This window comes from Protopterus annectens, chromosome 6.part1, assembly GCF_019279795.1.
Source record: "Protopterus annectens isolate FY-2018-M chromosome 6.part1, PAN1.0, whole genome shotgun sequence".
NCBI classification, from domain to species: Eukaryota; Metazoa; Chordata; order Ceratodontiformes; family Protopteridae; genus Protopterus; species Protopterus annectens.
In genome coordinates this window covers 59,418,715-59,438,555 of record NC_056738.1, presented here as the reverse complement: position 1 = coordinate 59,438,555, position 19,841 = coordinate 59,418,715, and the positions used below count along the sequence as shown (strand labels likewise).

The 19,841-nt window shown below is 38.0% G+C and overlaps 1 protein-coding gene across 1 annotated transcript in view; it reads left to right on the top strand.

Moving 5' to 3' along the window:
- LRP2 (LDL receptor related protein 2) overlaps window positions 1-19,841 on the top strand; it is a 1,335,386-nt gene that overhangs the window by 255,587 nt on the left and 1,059,958 nt on the right. The window contains exon 15 of the mRNA XM_044075346.1: window positions 5,451-5,591. Within this exon, the coding sequence (XP_043931281.1) occupies window positions 5,451-5,591 (141 nt within the window). The remainder of the gene's footprint in view (window positions 1-5,450; window positions 5,592-19,841) is intronic.

Here is a 19,841-nt window from a genome sequence, read left to right as displayed (position 1 = left end):
TCCGGTATTGAGATGGGCCATTTAGGGGGCGAGAGGGGGGTGAAGTTGGCACTAAATCGATCTGCCAGGATGTTGGCAATATCCTTGGGATCAGTATATTTAATGCCATTCTGTTATAGCTCAGAGCAGATCTGAGCATTGCTATTTAGATTCTTGACATAGCTATAGAATGCCTTGTGGTTGTCTTTGGAATCTTTGGCAATTTTATTTTCGTAACTAGCTTTGGAGGATTTTATGAGGGATCTCAGCTTCTTACTGAGGCTGGTAAGGGAGTTTTTTGCATCCTGGGATTTTCCTCTTTTCTGCAACAGTTTCTTCCTTTTGTTGTAAAGTTTGTTTATGGCAAGGGACCACCAGATTGGCTTCCTGTTTTTGGTGGAGTTCATATTGGTTCTATTGGGGATGGCACGATTCATGCACAAGTGGATGTGCTCGCACAGTGCCTTAGTGTAGGATTCAGCAGTCGAAATTTCATTTCCCATCTGCACGGGTGTCATGGAGTTTGTCACTTCTGACTTGAGTAGCATGAAGTTGGCTTTGGAGAAGTTTTTTATGGAGGTTTCCTTACTGGTGGATGGGGGTGGGATGTGGATGTCGAGGGTGATTAGCTTATGGTCATACCTGACCAACGAGGGGGTGACCATAGGTGTGGAGCATCGATTTCTCATGTTGGTAATGACCAGGTCTAGGATATTAGAGCTACTGGTGGGACTAAGGATTAGTTGATCCAGGGCATTGGAATTTATGAATTCCAAGAACTGTTGGGCAAAGGTGTTGGCACAGAAGAAGTTTTCCCAGTTAATGGCAAGGTAGTTGAAATCACCCAGTATTGGGGTGTTTGGTTGTATCTTAATATTTTCCAGTATGTTTAGAAAGGTGTAGTGAGAATCTTGGGGCATGGTGGAGGATCTGTAGAGCAAGCTACAATTTGGATTACAGTCTTACCTAGTGTTAGTTGCACCTGGAGAATTTCAGACGCATTGTGTTGGGCAATTAGCCTGGTGTTGTGAATATCCTTGGTGAATATGGACACTCCTCCACCTTTAGTGTTTCCGTCCTGGTTTGGTGGCCAAAAAGTGTGGTAAGAGTTGTAGCCTGGTACTTTAGGGGTGCTCTCTGGAGCCTTGATCCAGGTCTCAGTTACTGCACAAATATTGATGTTCTCCATTTTTAGGAGTGCCTCGAGAGAGTGCATTTTGAGGTTTAGGCTTCTAGCATTGAGTACCATTACCTTCTGATTTTGCATGCTTGTACCTGTTACGGTGGTGGTTTTGTCCTTTGAACTTTGCTTAAAAAAGGCACTGTAGGGATGGCAAGAGCCTTGGCCAGTAACCTGACTCCCAGGGGCAATAGGTGCAGACCATCTCTGGCAAAGCATCGTGGTCTATCGATCATGTCGTCCCAGGCAGACTGATACTGGATCCCCTTTGAATGACACCAGAAGCTTAGCCAATTGTTGAAGTCAATCATTTTGTCCTTATACTGTGGTATCATTCTGGGTGAAAGCAGGATGCTACTCTGGGCTAGGGTCATACTTGCCTGGGCCAAATGATCCGAGAGCTCTTCCATGTTTCTTTTCATGTAGTCTAGGGAGGTACATCTCAAGTCATTCACTCCAACATGGACAATGACAGAGCCATATTTGTACTTGTTGTGGAGTGACTTAAGTGCATGCCTTATGTGGTGGATCCTGGCACTGGACAGGAAGCTGACTGTAATTTTCTCCTTGTTCAGCTTGGTGAGTGGGACATCAGTGTGCCTGACTATAGAGTCACCTATGACTAAAGTGTTGGGTACATTGTCTTGCCTTAGGGGCTGTTGTTGGGTGGCACACTGGTATTGTGAGCTATGTGACACTTTGGTTGTGATTGGTGTTTATTTGCGTTTCAACTTCGGAGGTCCTTGTTGCTTGGACAGGTTACTGTTAAGGGCCTCCACATATGTGGGTTTAGTGTTGCTATGTGTGGGTGTTGGTGGTGTGGGTTTAGAAGGGCTATGTGTTGCTTGAGGTGTAGTGCGGGTGTTAACCTTCTCCTCTTGACTGTCTAGCACAATCTTGGGTGGAGAGAGCTTTGCTTCCAGTTTGGCTATGTAACTGCATCTCTCGCAGGTTGTAGTGTTAGGTGGTAGGAGGAGAGGGTTGTCTGTGTACATGAGGCAATTGCTGCATTGCCCCAGTATGCCCAGATTCACCAGGTGGACAGGAGAAATCACCAGAAGCTGACCCTTGGACTTGTCTGGTTTGGTGCTTTTTTTTGTAAAGTACAAGAGCTGTTTTCCCTTACCTTAGCAAGGTATTTTGCAGTTATAGACTGTTTAGTGCCTATGATTACTTTCTCCTTATTAACAATGAGAGTTGAGTGATTGTATCAGTTTAAGACTTCTTAGTGCTTTCCAGCAGGTTTTACAGCAAGTGCTTGTCACAGGGATACTTAAAGGTAAGATGAAAAAATGGTTTATCCTAAACACAGCAGTGTGCACTAGAGGAGTTAGATGTGAAAGTAGGTAACTTAAGTTTTACCTGTCTAAAAAGTTAAGTTTTAGTGAAGAGTCACTATTTTTAAAAGAGCAAGATAGCTTGAAAGGGGGTGGTCACTTTTGTATTCTGGTACTATGGAATACAGTAGGGTGGCCAATACATTTAAATAATTGAAGGGGAGTGATTTCACAAAATGATAATTTTGTGCTTACACAAGCCAGTAAAAACAGAGAGGAAATAAGATATATGGTCAAATTAACATAAAGGAAAGGCAACTAGAAAGACAGTGGTGTTTAAAAACACTACAGTAACCGGGTGGAAGGGTGGGGGAAAAAATTCTGCCTGACTCACAAGAGACAGAGCTGTGGTCTTTTTTCAAGTTTTAATATGCAGTTAAAAGCAGAATACAAGTAAAACACAAGGTAAATAAAACAAATCACAGCATTCAAAATAGAAAAAAGCAATAAAGTAATACAACAAATAAAAAGCAAACTAACCTTTCCCTCACAGCAAAGTGTAGCAGAGTCTGGGTGAGCCTTTCTAGTAAAACTTCAAAAAAAAATACCACAAGGCTCACTTAAGATCTGGGTTCCAATAAGGCACATATTTTATATTGGGAATCTCAATATAATACTTAGCCTTTATTACAGAACTTCACCTCCTCCCTCCAAGGAGCTAGGCCAGCATTAACGTTTGACCTATTTTTAACTGTTGATCATTAAGGCAAAGAATAGTAAAGTTTTACTATTTAGCCCTGGGGAAAAAAATTGCATGTGATCTTAACAAATAATTTTCACATCTATATACCTTAGACTTACACTGTAGTCATATGTGGATAAAAAATACTCATTTACTTTCTAGCATTTGCATAATTGATATTAATGTCACCTTGTCGTCTACAATATAATTTTGATTAGTCAGCATGGCAAAGCATTTCTGTGTAACCTGGTGAATTGAGAGGGTGGCATTCAATGCCTAATATTGTGGTAAAGCCTTATTTTTAATATTAGCTTGATTAGGCAGGCCAAGTTCATTTGGTAAATGCTACAGAAGAGTCATGCATGAACTTAAGGATGTACTGAGGCTGTGGTGTTGCTTTTAATAAATGCTGTTATTAAGAGGATAATGTTTTCTTTAACATTTTGGCTCTAATTCCAAAAAACATGCTCTCAGTATAAGTGACCACATGCACTGAGAGCAGATATTTTGGAATCTGGTCTCTGGTGCAAGCCTGTTTATAGATAAGTCTTACACTGATGTAGTCAGAGTGAGAGCAATTCTTTTGGAATCAGGGCGGACTTGCACTGAAAGCAACTGTATTAAAATCTGATAACCACAGACTTGTGTGCTTTAAGTGGAGGGAATAAAAATGGAGTCTGATTCATAAAATTCTGAAGAAGTCCCAGATACATGCTGGGTGAAAGTGTTAATCTTTACACTCTAATTTCACATTGGATTTATATTAAGTTTTTTTGTTTGTTTGATTAATAAATTGGTTGTCTATTTCTAAGATCATGGACCAAGCTCCATTTTTATTCCTGCCAGTTAGAATGCACAAGTCTGTGGTTATCTTATGGGTAGCATTCTTCAGCCTTTTTGATGGACTTTTGGAATCTGGCCTTTAGTATTACAGTAAGCGAGAGGCTAGTAGTGTTATGATGGTTGGTTTCAGTACAAGAGAAGGAAGGAGTAGTGGTAGCAGTTCTGTAAAACTTCCTTATTTGGTCATTGCAGATCTACTGTTAAATAGACATTTTTATGACAAAGGTTATCACACAAAGCTGTAGTTGTCAGTTTTACTTAGTAAAGCACATACCTCCAGAGGGACTGCAAACACAATCGTGAAATCAGGAAAATAGCCATTACAAAAAGTTAAACTTTAAAGTTGGTAAACGAAGCCATCAGTCAGAAAAATCTTTGGTAAACAGAACAGCATATAATTTTGTTTTGAATATGACCAGAAGAAAAAGACACACAAGTTCCATACAAATGAAGCAGAAAAAGTAAAAAAAAAAACACATTTAAGAGATTTGTTAGAATTTTCTTAAAGCCCACATTCAAAGATCAGGGCAATGGAGAAGAAATAAAAGGGGTAAGAATTCAACATACCTTATAGATAGTTAAAACAACTTTTGAAGCGCAGTGCAGGAGGAGATGGTAAGCAGACATGTTAAAACTCATTTTTGTAATACTGTTCTATGTAATTCATTTAATTAAAATGTTTAAGCAATGCAATTAGTTATGAAATATGAAATGAAAGATCAGTAATGGAAGAACAATGAATGATGAAAGTAACACTGAATTCAGGCAATGCAGAAATGAATTATTTTTCAGTTAGAATAGTTAGCATTTAATGCTAGAGTCACTTATTTCTAGTGTCACAAACTTATCTTTAGTTTTATGCTTTAAGTTGGTAGTTCCTTTTGTTTTCATTTCCTGTTTGAAACCATACCTGTATAACTTTTCGCTGATAACTTTTTCATAAAATAGTGCTGGATTTGTCATGAAGTTGCAAACCAATGCCCTTTTCAATTGTTTAGAATAACGGTCTTGTCAAAATATAAATTTATACTCAATACATTAGAATGAGAAGTAAACTTAAGTCTGTAAGGAATACCTATGCTTACAAATTATAGCAACTCTGATAGTGTATACAGTTACTGCAAGAGAAGAAAGTACTTTTCACTTTTCCTGGAAAAGAATATTCAGAAAATAAACAGTGAACTGGTTCTGCTTTCTGCTTAACATATTTAGATTCTTATTATGCAGCCGTGCTTCTCATGGAAACACACTGGGTGGCAACCCCCCCCCCTCTAAATGTAGTTTACTGAAACATTTTACAAGTTTGTTAATATCTTTGTCCGTTCAGATAACCTGGGTTACAGCTTTTCAGGGATAAAATGTGTGTAGATTTTTGGCCAGTCTGTAGTTGTGACATTTCTATTGTTTCTTCTTTTGGCTTTGCTTATAGTGACAAACCCTTGTCAAAACAACAATGGTGGCTGTGAACAGATATGTGTGCTGAGTCATAGGACAGACAACAATGGCTTGGGCTACCGTTGCAAGTGCAGACTTGGATTTGACCTTCAAGGGGATGGCAGACACTGTGTTGGTAAGTGAAGTGTTAGTAAAATGTTGGGATCTTGCCTGTGCATAATCAGGGACACGCAAAATGTCCGAAACATTTTGATGATTTTGCAAAAGATTAGATGACTAGTGAATAGTGTGGCTTGTCAGCATCACATTTAAAAGGTTGTTTTAGAAGCAGCAGTATTTGCTTTATTTCAACCATATCTACATTACAGTTTATTACAGATTTAACATTTGTTTTGTACTCAATAAAACCTTATTTGTAAAACGTCACATTTTTATTTCCATTTGAATCACTTCTTCCTTTAGTAATGGACTGAAATACTTAGCTTGCTTTGACTTTTACTAGGAATATTACTATTACTCTGAGTAAAAAAGTAAGTTTTTCATAACAGCATTGTACATATCAAGGCCAATGATACCTAAAGTCCTAACATTTCTACTTCTACATAACTGAAGTGACATCATTGCAGCAAAATGTTTGGCATACTTCTCTTAAAGCAATGGAAACACTAGTAAGACATTGTACTATAAGAAGTGTGTGAGATTTGGGCTGTGATTCACAGATAAGTTGCATGCTGTGCAGTATACACTTGTGCCAGAAACGCCAATGTGCAGACCCATGCCGACCAGTAGTATTATGTTGTGCTAAAGTGCTCTAAGCTCAAATAATCATAAGAAGATATATGAGAATGACTCCATAATGGCATGCAAATGAATCTGCATAGGGTAATGCAGTCCTAGTGATTTGCAAATGTGTGCTGGTGAACATAGTCATGATCCATAATCGTTATGTGAAGGAAATGATGAACTAAAGTGTGCGTGACTGCAAACGAGCACACTGAAATGATCTCAGCTGGAAATTATAACCTTCTTAGAACAGAAGCAGCCATTATACAGCAGCATACTTTAGCTATTAGCAACTGAAGTTCCTTGGTATGCATGAAAAAGCTTATGGTGCCAATGCAAACATTACAGGGAGCGGGTGACCTATCATCATTTCACTGATCAAGAGATCAGTCATTGCTTTAGAGTTAATCATGACATTATATGGGCCTTGGTTGGTATGTGTCACCGCACATAGAATTGATAGGAACAATTACTCTGACTCATTATGATCAAAACCATTTGCATTATTCATTCTGTGACTTAAGTTACCATCAAGTGTAGTAAAGTTCAGATATATACTATTTTGGTTATAATTCTAGTTGGTATAATTTAAATTCTAATTTCGTAATGTGCTTTGACTGCTCAAATACTATTATAGTCATGAAGTAAGACAAATAATTTAATATTTTTTTTCAAGATAGAAGAGGACTTAGCAGATACATTACCTATAACTGTTTAACTAATACACTGACATTTAGTCTCTCTCTATTGTCACATTTTTCTAATGTTAGTAATTTAGTTAGAAATGCAAATAAATATTTACATCAGAAATGTCTATTAAGATTTATATATACACAGCTGATTAAACTTACTGCACTTTCAGTTAAAGTTCTCCCTTTTTCTTATTCTTCTTTCCCAAACTGTTGTGAAATTTCTGTGACTCCCTTTTGCTTATTTGATCCTAAATAGTAACTGGAGCTGTGCTGAGAATAACTGATTATGGACTGCAACCATAGTATCTCAGGAATGGATTGCAGTTTTAATATTCAACTTATAGAAGACGTTAGTATTTTTCTTTTTATTTATTATTTGGTATCTAGTAGTAGGGCCAGTATAAGGAAGCTTCACGTATCTTATGTACTGTTAATTTTCTTTGCATATTTAGTATTACTAACTCTTCCTTGGGTGGAGATTACTGGAATGCCCACAGATTTAAGAGAAGAGTAGTTTACATTGTTTTCTTCATGACTTCTCCCATAATGCATATACTAATTTTAGTATACTGTGCCCTACAGTGGCCACATCACTTTATTATACTGACTTAAATTTCTGTTTATTTTTTCTATAAGTACTTTTATGTGACTATATTATGCTATTTCATATATTTTTTTCATTTTATCAGTGTAACTAATTTTATTTGTTCATATCTAAGAAAATGGATTGTTGGAACATAAAGGGGCTGCAGATAGATAAATGCAAGCTATTTGTAAGCTTATTTTTTAAATCAGATGCCCAGTTTATCTCTTCACAAGAAACACATATGACTACTCAGCAATGGGGTACTATAATTAAAAAATGGGTAAAATGTATTATTGCAGTGGGAAACAGTATTAATAAATCTGGGGTAGCTGTTTTAATTAAAAAGAATTTCACAGCTAAGATAACTGATTATGATAGTGACCCAAGCTGAAAATGGTATTATATTTATTTACAATGTGTTCATAGGGTAAGTGAACTGATCTAGTGACCCTTTTCAGCCATGACCCAAGCTCAAAGAGCAGAAAATACATCAATGTCTTTCAGTCAACAATATGGTATACAAAATTAATGTTGGTATGAGTTTACCCAATTTATACCCATATCATTTAATATTAAACACTCAAGGCCTGTTTTCAAAAGACTGGCTGTCAGTGTAAGTGACCACTTACACTGAAAGCAGGCTGAGAATGCATATTTTGGAATCTGGCCCCTGGTGTAAGCCTGGTGTAAGCCTGTTTATAGATAGGCCTTACACTGTAGTAGGTCACTTACACCAAGAGCAAGTCTTTCAGAAACAGGGCAAACTTACACTGAGAACAAATCTCTTGGAATTTGGCCATCTATGGTTTTCGCTAAACACAAATTATTAGAACACATCTTGGCTTCCCTCACCAGGCCATATTTGGCACAATTGTCTTAAAATTATAAGTGCAATCCCTTCTCTCTCTTACTTTTCTGAAGACTTCTTCCATCAAAAATGTTAAAATGAATACATTGTTCCATAACATGATTTACTCTTTTTAAAAATTAATGAAATGGCTAGATCTTCAGGATTATTTTGAATTATTATGACCTGCTGGCATGCTGGGTATTTTGCAAGCCTCTGCCTCTAAAATACTCAATTTTCTTGGCATCATGCTTTTCCTAGCACAGCAAAGTAGAGAGCTAACACCATGACTACTACTGATTTCTACAACATTGTCCTTTCTCCCTGAGATAATGGTTGCCATAGACTGTATAAATGTAGTAATAAAGGTCTCAGCTAGACCACAATCACAAAGATTTCTGAATAGGAAAGGCACCATTCAGTGAGCTGCCTGCTAGTATGCAACATATGCACACGTAATGTGTTTGCACAGCACCCAGGAAATTTGCATGATTAAGATTTTTTGTGGACATCTCCATCATATTACTGTTCCTGTATAGTCAAATACCACAGAGTCATCTTGTTGTTAAGTGTAATAACTGTGCCTAACCATAAGATATACAGCTACATTTATCGTGTGTGTACAAATGCATTTTTCCCACTTATAAATGCTGTACTGTGTAGTAGGCATGCCTCTCAATTGTCCAGAATTTTGCAGAATATGCAAACTTTTGCCAAACATTTTTGGTGTGTACCTCATAAAGTTTGTGATTTTATGACAAATAATTGAGGATTGAAGTCAGTAAATAATGACATACAGGTGAATTATAAACTTCATATCCTTGCAATGAAAATGGCTAGAATAATCTTGGAGAATGTTCTTAGGATTTATCCTGCATGGATATCAAAATCTATCTGTATTCCACAAATGGTGTGCCAGAGTCTTTGATGATATTTTACAGATCTTCATTTCAAGATGAATGGGTGTCAGCACAGGAAGGGACTGATCTGTCTATTGAATGGATTTTTTTGGATTCAGTGTAATTTGGGTTAGCTTTCCAGGTGCTGGGAAGGATGATTTCTTCTTCCAAACCAAGGGATTTGCAGTTTCCTCCAGTCTCAGTTACATTCCTTGACCTAATCACCTGTCTTCTTTTCCTCATCAAACATCCATGGGTCAAAGTTATTCCAGTGGCACCAAACCCAGTGCTCATAAACAGTCTAGGTTCTATGAGGATTGAGGTAACTTATCCCATGAAATACAGAGAAAGAGGACATGTAAGTAGATACACCTTGACTCTCAGTCAGAGCCTCTTGCACCCGATACCCACTCAGAGAATAAAGACGATCCCCCACAGTCTTCACCAGAAGACACCACATTTAGTGAAAACCTAGAGTTAATGGAAAAGAGGAGATATTTGTCCCATGTAACCCTCCTGTCAGAGTGACTAGGTATTGTTTGAGACCTATGGAATGACACAGTCTACATCCTGGGTAGTAGTAATTCCAGCTAATAAATTAATAGAGCTGTGCATCAGGAGGTCTTGGCAGGAAGCAGGCAACTGTAAACCAGTACCCTGAAAAGTCAGATAAGATTCATTGCCCCCCAAACAGCAATCACATTGAGCTAAATCACCAGCAGTGGACAAAGAAAGGACTGTAAGAGGACTGTGTGTCTATCCATCCTCCTAACAGAGTCCAGTATGATCTACAAGCTCAGCAAGTGGGTGCATGCTTCAGGTGCCTTTGCATTGCATGCTTTGAACATCTCCACTTATGTGAGTAGGTTCTAGAGTGATTTGTCACAACAACTACTTGTGTGACTGGCTCCTGGGTGCCCCCTCAATGGAATCCCTTCTACAGGCCAGAGATTATCATCTCCATCTCTATTAGTCACTAGGCAACTTTATGAATGTTCCTAAGCCAAACCTGTCTCATTTTCAGAGGCTGCTATTCCTAGGCTGTTGTCTAGATATGACTCTCTCAGTTATTTCACTTCCACAGACAGAATTCAGAACCTCCAGTCTTCATTTAGCCTTTTAGTAAGCAGCTTCCATCCAACAGTAGCCTTAATCCTCCAAAGTCCTAGTGTTGTTGGTTTCTTCAATTTTGATGGTGGAATTTTCCCACTTTCACGTGAGAATTTTACAGTAGTTGCTTCAGAGTCAGTGGTCTCAGAGTCTTTATCCTCTGTCTAAGACAGTTATCATTACTAGCTCATGCAGGAAACATCTTCTGTAGCGGTTACATCCCCTTTAATTCAGACAGCCAGACAATTTCAGTACTCATCTCCAGTAGTCATGGTGAGTAGGTGGGGGCAGTTTGAATGGATGACTGTCCAAGGTTTGTGAACAGATGATGAGGCTAACCTTCACATAAATGTCTTTGAGTAGAGGGCAGTCCTCCTAGTGTTGTAGGAACTTCAGGATTTCCTCCCTCATTGCATGATATCCGTCCAAACACACAATATGACAGTAATTTTGGTATATCAGCAAGCATGGGGAACCAGATCCTGTCTCTTGGATTTTTCTTTTTCTTTTTAATGCCTTTATTGAATTATCACTTGTGACATAGGCAAACTTACGTTTATAGAAAAGTAATTAAATCATATTAACAAGTTCACATTTACAAACATTATACATCACATATATTGTTATAGATCATATAGTGTAAGCAGCATTGTATAAATTATTCAGTTTCTGACTTCTATTAAAACTCATTCCTCCTCCAGAACAATTTTCTGCATGTATTGTTCCTAGAATTTCCATTTTTTAATGCAATTTACTCTACCCTTTTTCTAAAGATCCCATTTCTTGTACTTTTACCGCTGTTACAGTATTAATTACTTTAGGTATAGTTGGTTTAGATTTAGATTTAGATTTTCTAGTAACTGTTTTTTGTCAGCCGCTTGAATTAAACTTAACAAGATCATACTATGTCTTGACTATTCAGATCCTGTATACCAGCTCAGAAAAAGTAATTTCCTTAGTTACACTCATGTTCTCACCGAGTATTCCTGACAGAGGACTCTAGGGGATTTTTAAAGTCGGCCAACTCATTACAATCCCAAAACGTGTTTCCAGGTATCTCTTTCTTCCGCATCACACCTCCAACATTTGCCATCTACATTTTTATTTTATTTTACATTTGTTGACCGGGCTAGTCTGGCTGGATAACAAGTCCATTTTCAGCAGAGGCCCGAGGAGAAAAGCTCCACTATCTACTAGTACATTTCAAAATCAAAATATATTTTCTCAGGAAAATACATCATTAAAACATTGCAAGGGAGGTATTCAAGCAGTAAAGTAACAAGTTTCCTCATTATAAAATAAGAAAGATACCATTATTCAAGTTCAACAAATTTACAGAGAAGGTATAATACTTATAGTTTTAATAGAGGTAGGATCAGAAACAGAAGTTGGAGTGGAGAGGTAAGGAGTAGAGGAGTAAGAGAGTAATAAATAAAATAATTTAGTCAGGTGTGCTGCAGGAACAGAGCCAGTGGTTTTGGAAGTATAGTTTAATTTTCTGTTTGAAAAGAGGCAAAGATGTAGTCAGAGTTATGTCAGTAGGAAGAAGATTCCAGTTCCTACCTACAGTATTAGTGAAAAGACAGTCACCGGCAAAGTTGTTTGACTTAATTGCTTTGGCCATTAGTTTATGAGATGAGCGTAGGGAGTTGAGATTGTTATAGGGATTATCAGTTGGGAAAGTATTGGTGTGTGGTCAGGTTGATAAAGTATATTATGAGCAATCGAGAGTTGAGGGATAAGCAAGTAGTTTTGGAATTCAAGCCAGCCTAGAGGTTTTAGGTTTAGACAGTGGTGGGTTCTGAAGGGATTACCAGTGGCAAAGCGGGCAATATTATTGTAGCAGGTTGTTAATTTAGCTAGATTGCTTTTTTTAAGATTGGTATAAATAGATGAAGCATATAGAAGTGAAGATAAGAGATGTGATTGGGCTATTTTAGTTCTAGTTGCTGGGGTGAGAAAAGGTTTAATTCTATATAGGGATCCTATTTTCTGTTAACTAATTTGATGGTGTAGTTAATGTGTTGGTTGAAGGAGAGATTGTTGTCGATAGTTATACCTAGCAGTTTTGTAGTAGAGTCAGGTGAGATGATAGTGTTTGTGTTAGAGGAGATGGAGAAATGTAAGGGGTGATGCGAGGTGGGGGTGAAAAGGAGAAGTTTAGTTTTTGGCGTTAAGTAGGAGGAATCGTTTGAGTACCATGTTTCAACAGTATTAAATACGTTTTGGGTGAGTGAGATCAGTTCTGTGGTGGAAGGAGCAGAACAGATAAGGGTTGAATCGTCTGCATATTGAATGCATGTTGCTTGTGGGATAGCAGAATGAAGATCATTGATGAAGAGAGAGAAAGAAGGGGACCAAGAATGGAGCCCTGAGGAACTCCGATGGAAATAGGCAAAAGAGAAGAGATATGGTTTTCCCATATGACTGCTTGCTGCCTGTTGCTAAGATATGAAGTGAACCATTTAATAGTTAGGTTGTCGGTGATAGAGATTCAAGAATGTTGGTTAAGAGAGTGATTGACCATGTCGAATGCTTTTGAGAGATCAATGAAAAGAGCAGAAGAGAGAAGATTATTGTTGCGATTTTTGTTGATAGTATCTATAAAAGAAAGAAGGGCAGTGGTGGTGCTGTGATGAGGTCTAAAGCCATGCTGACAGGGAGCTATTATGTTGTGAAGAGACAGATATTGTACTAGTTGTTGGTGAATGCATTTTCCATAATTTTTGCTAGGGGTGAGAGGAGAGCAATTGGTCTATAGTTGGAGTAGTCAGTAGAGTTTCCTCCTTTATGTAGAGGAATAATGTGAGAGACTTTCCAGATTTCTGGGATGGATCCTTCTTGGATAGTTCTGTTTATGAGTATGGATATAGGGTATGCGATTTCTTTGGCTGCTTTTTGGAGGAAAAGTGAGGGTAGCTTATCAGCTGAAGGAGTACAAGGTTTCAGTTTGTGAATGAGTCTATAGATGTAAGAAGTAGATGTAGGTTTTAGAGAGAAGTTGTAAGAAGAGCTAGTTGGGTTGTTTGGGGGGTAGTAGTTGTTGGTATTCATTTGTCTAGCTAGGGATTGAATAGTTTCTGAAAAAAAAGAGTTAAAAGTATTAGCAGTCAGGAGAGGAGTGTCAGGGTTGGCATTTAGTGGGGAGGGAGTTTTGGCAGTACCTGGGGAGAGGAGTCTGTTCACAGATAACCAAAATTGTTTGGAGTTGTTAAGATGTGTTTGCTGAAGTTCACAGTAGTATTTTTTCTTGTCTGAGATTACAGCTTTTTTAGCTTGATTTCTAAGCTGGCGGAAGTAAAGAAAATCTGGGTTATTTCTGTGGCATCTCCATTTGGTCCAGACTTTATTTCTGGTGAGGATGAGTTTTTTAGTGTCTTTGGAGAGCCAAGGGGCAGTTTTTGACTTCATTCTAATGGATCTCTCTGGAGCATGTCTATCAAGAATGGATAAGAAAGTAGTATTAAAGAATAAAACTGCATCATCAAGAGGAAGTGTTTTTAAGGAGTTCCAGTTACAGATGCTGAGTTCAGCTTGAAAAAGGTTTATATTAAAATTCTTGGTAGAGCGAATTTGTTGGATATTAGGGGTACTTACACAATCTGACTTTTCTCTAGAAATATAAGTTAGGAAGTGATCACTGATATCATCTGGCAAGGTACCTGCGTTATATATTTTGTTATTATTGTTTGTGAGTATCCAATCTAATATGCTTTCTCTTTTAGTGTGCTTATTGATTCTGGTGGTAGAGGTGATAGTTTGGGAGAAACTGTGTAGATTAATATGAGAGGATGGATTTTCAGCATTAATAGTACTCCAATCTATGTTAAAGTCACCTAGGATTATTGTTTCCTGTGGGTAGGTGGTAGAAACCCAACTAAGAAAGTCTTCTAATATTGGAATATTGTTACCTGGAGGTAGATATAAGCATATGATATAAAGGGCTTTTTTAGCATTTAGTTGGAGTTTAGTTGTAATGGCTTCTATTTTGCTATCCTGGTTAGGACATGTTGGTAGAGTAGTAATGTTAAGTTGATTTTTAAAAAGGATTGCTACTCCACCACCCTTACGTTTTGCTTGGTCTTGTCTAAGTATGTTATAGCCTTGGGGTATTATCTCAGAATCCTTGGTGCTTGATTTAAGCCAGGTTTCTGAGAGGCATAGAATGTCGAAAGAGTGGGTCTCTAGGAGGGCATGAAGGTGGGGTATTTTATTGTTTATACTTTGAATGTTAAGGTGCCCAATGAGGAGTTGATGTTTAAGATTTGAAGAGCATATTTGAGGGGTGAGGTCAGCTGGGCCTGGGTTGGGGTGAATGTCACCATCTAGTAAGGTGGGATTACCTAGTTTGTCTATAATGTTATTGTTTGGTAAGGTTAGAAGTTTAGGTTTTTTATCTGAGGGTGGGATATATTTGAGGTGAGATAGTCTGTGAAATCTAGGAAGAAGGTAATTAGGGGTGGATTTAGTATTGGAGTATGATGTGAAGGTGTATATGGTTGAGGTCTGTTTTTGTGTGGAAGTAGGCAGGATGGTAAGTGAGGTTTCAAAGAAGGTAAGATGGTAAGTGGAAAATAGGGTGGTTAAGAGTAGGACTGATAGAATACAGAGTGTTGGAGAGTAGGGAGTCATTGTTTACAAAAATAAGGAAAGAAGAGAGAGAAGATAGAAAGAAATACATGAGGAAAAAATCTTTGTAGTCTGCTTGGGGAATAAAAGTATCTTTGCAAACATTTATAGACAGAAGTCATAAGTCTTCTAGATTTTATTGCATATTTAGGACTCATGTATGTCCTCCCATTTTTTCTTTCTGACTTGCTTATCTAATCTCTCTTCCCAGTCTTTTCTGACCTCTTCTAATTGATTCCTATTATAATCGTGCAATATTTAATTTTCCCTACTAATTATCCCCTTTTTAACAGCAGCTTCTGTTCCAGATTCAGTTAAAAACTGAGTCATTGCAGGTCTTTCATTCAGGATTCTCCTATCCCCATCACTTTGTCTATACTCTGATATCAATCCCTGATGGAGAATGCGATCATGTATGTACTCCCTTATTTTCTCTTTAGCACTCTGCAATGTCTCTTCCTCTTGTTCAATGAGATCCTGCTTATTTTGTAATACTTTAACCTTTGTCAGCCCTTCTAAATAATTCTTATTAACTTCTTAACCTTATTTCTTTGTTTTATATCTACCCTATTTTTGAACTCCACTTTCATTTAATCCCACTCACTAGCTATAACTTCTGGAGTATTTTCTATCTTCCCTAGTAACTCCCAGATAGTTTCCAGTACCCATTTTTCCATCTGGCAGGTAGGGAAGTGACAGTGTGTCATCTTTACTTCATTACCTTGCAATTTATATCTTAGTAATGATTGGCGGATGATGTGAAATAGTTATTGGATGTGTATCAAAGTTCTCAATTCAATAGACATGTTTTTGTGTAATATCATTTTTGTCAAGCCTAGCCCAGTTATTATACCTTGGGGAATAAGATGTACATTCTCTCTGGATTCTTACTAATGACTTCATGTCTTTTGTACTAAATATTTTCATAAATTTTTTCAAATCTCTCCCCTCTTTTGTTATATTTTCCTTTCTGCCCCCGATACATCCTCATTGTTGCAAGTTAAATTCTAGTCCCCACCTTTAAGTAATATTCCCTGCTGAAAGCTGATTATTTCTCCTATTTTTTACAGCTCCAAAACAGCAGTTTTAGGTGGGAATATACACTACAGTATATGCTTCATCTCATGGCAATAGCCTTTTACTACTACAAATCTGCCTTTATTATCTTTTTTTCTTCTCCTATCCCTACTGGAGCTCCTTTAGCAATTAATATAAATACCCCCTTCCTTTGTCTCTGGTATTCTGCAGAATATGCTCTAGAGAGAAGAGGAATGAAGGTCAGCGGGACTAAGACAGAATATATGTGTGTGAATGAGAGGGAGGATAGAGGAATGGTGAGGACGCACGGAGTAGAGGTGGTGACGGTGGATGAGTTTAAATACTTGGGATTAATAGTTCAGAGTAATGGTAAATGTGGAAGAGAGGTGAAGAAGAGAGTACAGGCAGGATGGAGTGGGTGGAGAAGAGTGTCAGGAGTGATTTGTGACAGACGAGTACCAGTAAGAGTGAAAGGGAAGGTCTACAAGAGGGTAGTGAGACCAGCTATGTTATATGGGTTGGAGACAGTGGCATTGACAAAAAGGCAGGAGTTAGAGCTGGATGTGGCAGAGTTAAAGATGTTAAGATTTGCACTGGGTGTGACGAGGGTGGACAGGATTAGGAATAAGTATATTAGAGGTTCAGCCCAGGTTGGAAGGTTTGGAGACAAAGCCAGAGAGGCAAGATTACGTTGGTTTGGACATGTGCTGAGGAGAGATGCTGAGTATATTGGGAAAAAGATGCTAAGGATGAAGCTGCCAGGTAACAGGAAAAGAGGAAGGCCTAAGATAAGGTTTATGGATGTGGTGAGAGAGGACATGCAGGTGGTTGGTGTGACAGAGCAAGATGCAGAGGACAGGAAGAAATGGAAACAGATGATCTGCTGCAGCGATCCCTAACGGGAACAGCCGAAAGAAGAAGATGATCCATCCTCAAATACTTTTTTTTTATCAAATTCACATGCTTAACTCTTTCCATGTGTTCTCTATAGCATTGCTATTTGAGCTCATCATTTCCTAATATAATTAAGTATCCTTTCCTTTTTTATCTAGACCTGTGAGACTATATACATTTCAAGATAGGATGGTAAGTGTCACCATTATGATGAGGTCAATATACCCACCTATACATGTCAGCTTTTTTAAATGTATGCTTCCAGTTTTTGTAATACATGTGCCCATTAATGTATGGCAAGTTAATCCTTTATACAGTTTTTTTATCATCAGCATTGGAACCTATGCCACATTTTACAAGACTCTTTTTTTTTTAATAAAAACCCTCAAACAAAACATCAAACACACCTCCAGAACTTCCCCATAGCCTGTTTGCTTATTATAACTATGTACTTCTTCAAATAATGAAGAAAAAAAAGAAAGAGAAGAGGAAGAAGAAAAGAAAAAGCATCTGTTGATTTTAATAACGTCATCATACACAAGAACAACCAAAAAATGCTTTACTAGAAAATATGCAATTTATATTGTGAAAAGGTTCATAGAAATACTGTCAAGAAAGGAAACCATTCTATTTACAGTCACCTTTTTCCTTCTTCCCCCTCTCCCCTAAGAGTTCTTCCAATCTTTAATGACACAAAGTGAAGCAAATGCGTTTAGTTCCTCACAAGGTTAATAAAGGCAACAAAAGTCCACTCTTTCCACCTATTACTGCACAGCCATGTCTCACTAATGTGATTGATGCTTTGCAGTCTCACATTTATTCACCAATTTCTGTGTTGCTGGTCTTTTCCTGCTCATCTCCATCTCCAGATTCTGGTTTAACTCCACAGCACTCCTAATTCTTCTGAGCAGCTCCTGTGCTTTTTCTCTTAAAGATATTCCTCTGGAATAGTGGAAATGGTTTCACCAGCAAAGTTTCTCCATGTGCTCTATTTTCAGAAGAATGAGAAGCAGAACCCCCTTCTACTTGATGGCTCACTTTTTTGCTGGACAAACTTTTGTTACATGGTTTGATATACTCCTTCAATGTGTCATTTGTTTTAATCATCTCTGAGCACATTTGACCTTTCCTCTAGATTACTGGAAGCCATGACTTATTCCAAAGGTCAAGCTTGAACTGCTTTATGTTGAACAGTTGCAGGATTCTCTACATCTTTTCTATTTGATTTTCCTTAAGACTCTCTTGGTTTATTCTTTGCTTGCATCCAGACAGTGCACTTACTATCCAGTAACTGAATTTTATTCAAGTTGACAATATCACAGGCTGTTGTGTCACAGTTTCTGTTTTCACACTGGAAGGGCTGAAGTTAAGCTGTTAATCAATTTGTAGCCATCTTGGAAGTTCAGTCTTATTCCTTGTGTTGGGAAACTATGAAGGTTTAGCAATGGGAGATGGCTTTGCACCACTTTCTGATTGGAACACACATTCCAGGGGTTTTGAATTGTCTGGCAGACATGCTCAACAGAGATCTTGTGATGCCTTATGAGTGGTCCCTAAATCCATCAACAGCCAATAAAATCTCCAGTTACTGGCACACCCCCTGCTATGATTTGTTTGCCATCCCTCACAACACCAAATGCAGCAGTTACTTTGCCTGGATTCCTCCTCTGAGTCATTCATCAAGGTATGTTCTGTCACAACAATGGCCCCTGGTCTCCTTTATGCAGATCTGCCTCTTCCCCTTATGTCTAAGTTTCTGGAGAAGGCCAACAGGTACAAGGCAATAGTCATTCTTATTGAGGCCAACAGGTACAAGGCAACAGTCATTCTTATTGCTTCCTATTGGTTCAGACAAAAGTAGTTTGCCGTTTTAAGACCTCATATGAAGATGTCCCTTGGCTTCTGGGTCCCAATCTACATCTACTCTTTTATCCCTACAGGGAGCCTCACCTTGACCTTCACAGCCTGATGTTATCTGCTTGGTTTCTCTAATCCAGTGATGGCAAAAATTATAGTCTTCCTCAGGAAGTGTTCAGAATAGTATCAGCATCTCAAGAAGCTTCTTTCCAGAAGATTTGTATCATCAAATGGAGGAAATTAATTTCTTAGTCCTGTGCTGAGAACATCAACCCCTTTTCATTCTACCATGTCTTGCCTCTATTTTGTATTCAGGTTCAAGGTTTTCCACCATCAAGGAACAATTTGTGTTTTTTTCTCCTTTCACTTTGGCTTTCAGGGGCACTCCTTAGCATCTTACAAATTCTGTAGCATTCCTCAAAGGCACCATTCTTCTGAGGCCATCAGTCAAAGATCCAGTTCCTCCTTGAGACTTACATTTTGCACAGGAATCTCTCACAAAGTTTCCTTTCTAATCAGCTTCCTCTGTAGGCCTTAAGTTTCTTTATTGGAAAACCATATTACCGGTGGCCATTACTTCTGCCAGGAGAACTTTGAAACTTTTTGTTCTCTCTTTGTCTCCTGTCTATCTAGTTTCCTATGCAAAAGTGCACATCCTTAAGAGGGAACACAAAAACAGCTTACCACACACTTTGAGAGTACAGTGTACTTCCTCATGGTTGCCTATATGTGCAGTAGTTAATGGTATACTCACAAGACTGCTGCTCATATATCTAATATAGTTTCCAACATATGCAGTACTTTCCATTCAGAATGGTGAGGTTCCTGGACATATATGTAAGTTTATACCTGATAGTGCAGCATGTAGGTAAATTAAAAAAAGTTTCCATGAATGCCTATGAATTGGTTTATTTTGCTGAGGTGCATCTCTTACAAAATCTAAGTTGCTGCCTAGGTTTGTCCATGATATCTCATGTCAGCAAGCTCAGTCTGAAGACCTGAGTGAGTATGCATATTGAGTTATAGTACAACTCCAGTTTGTTCCTCATGAAATTGACACCATTTCAAAGAGGTTGCTATCATGTCATTA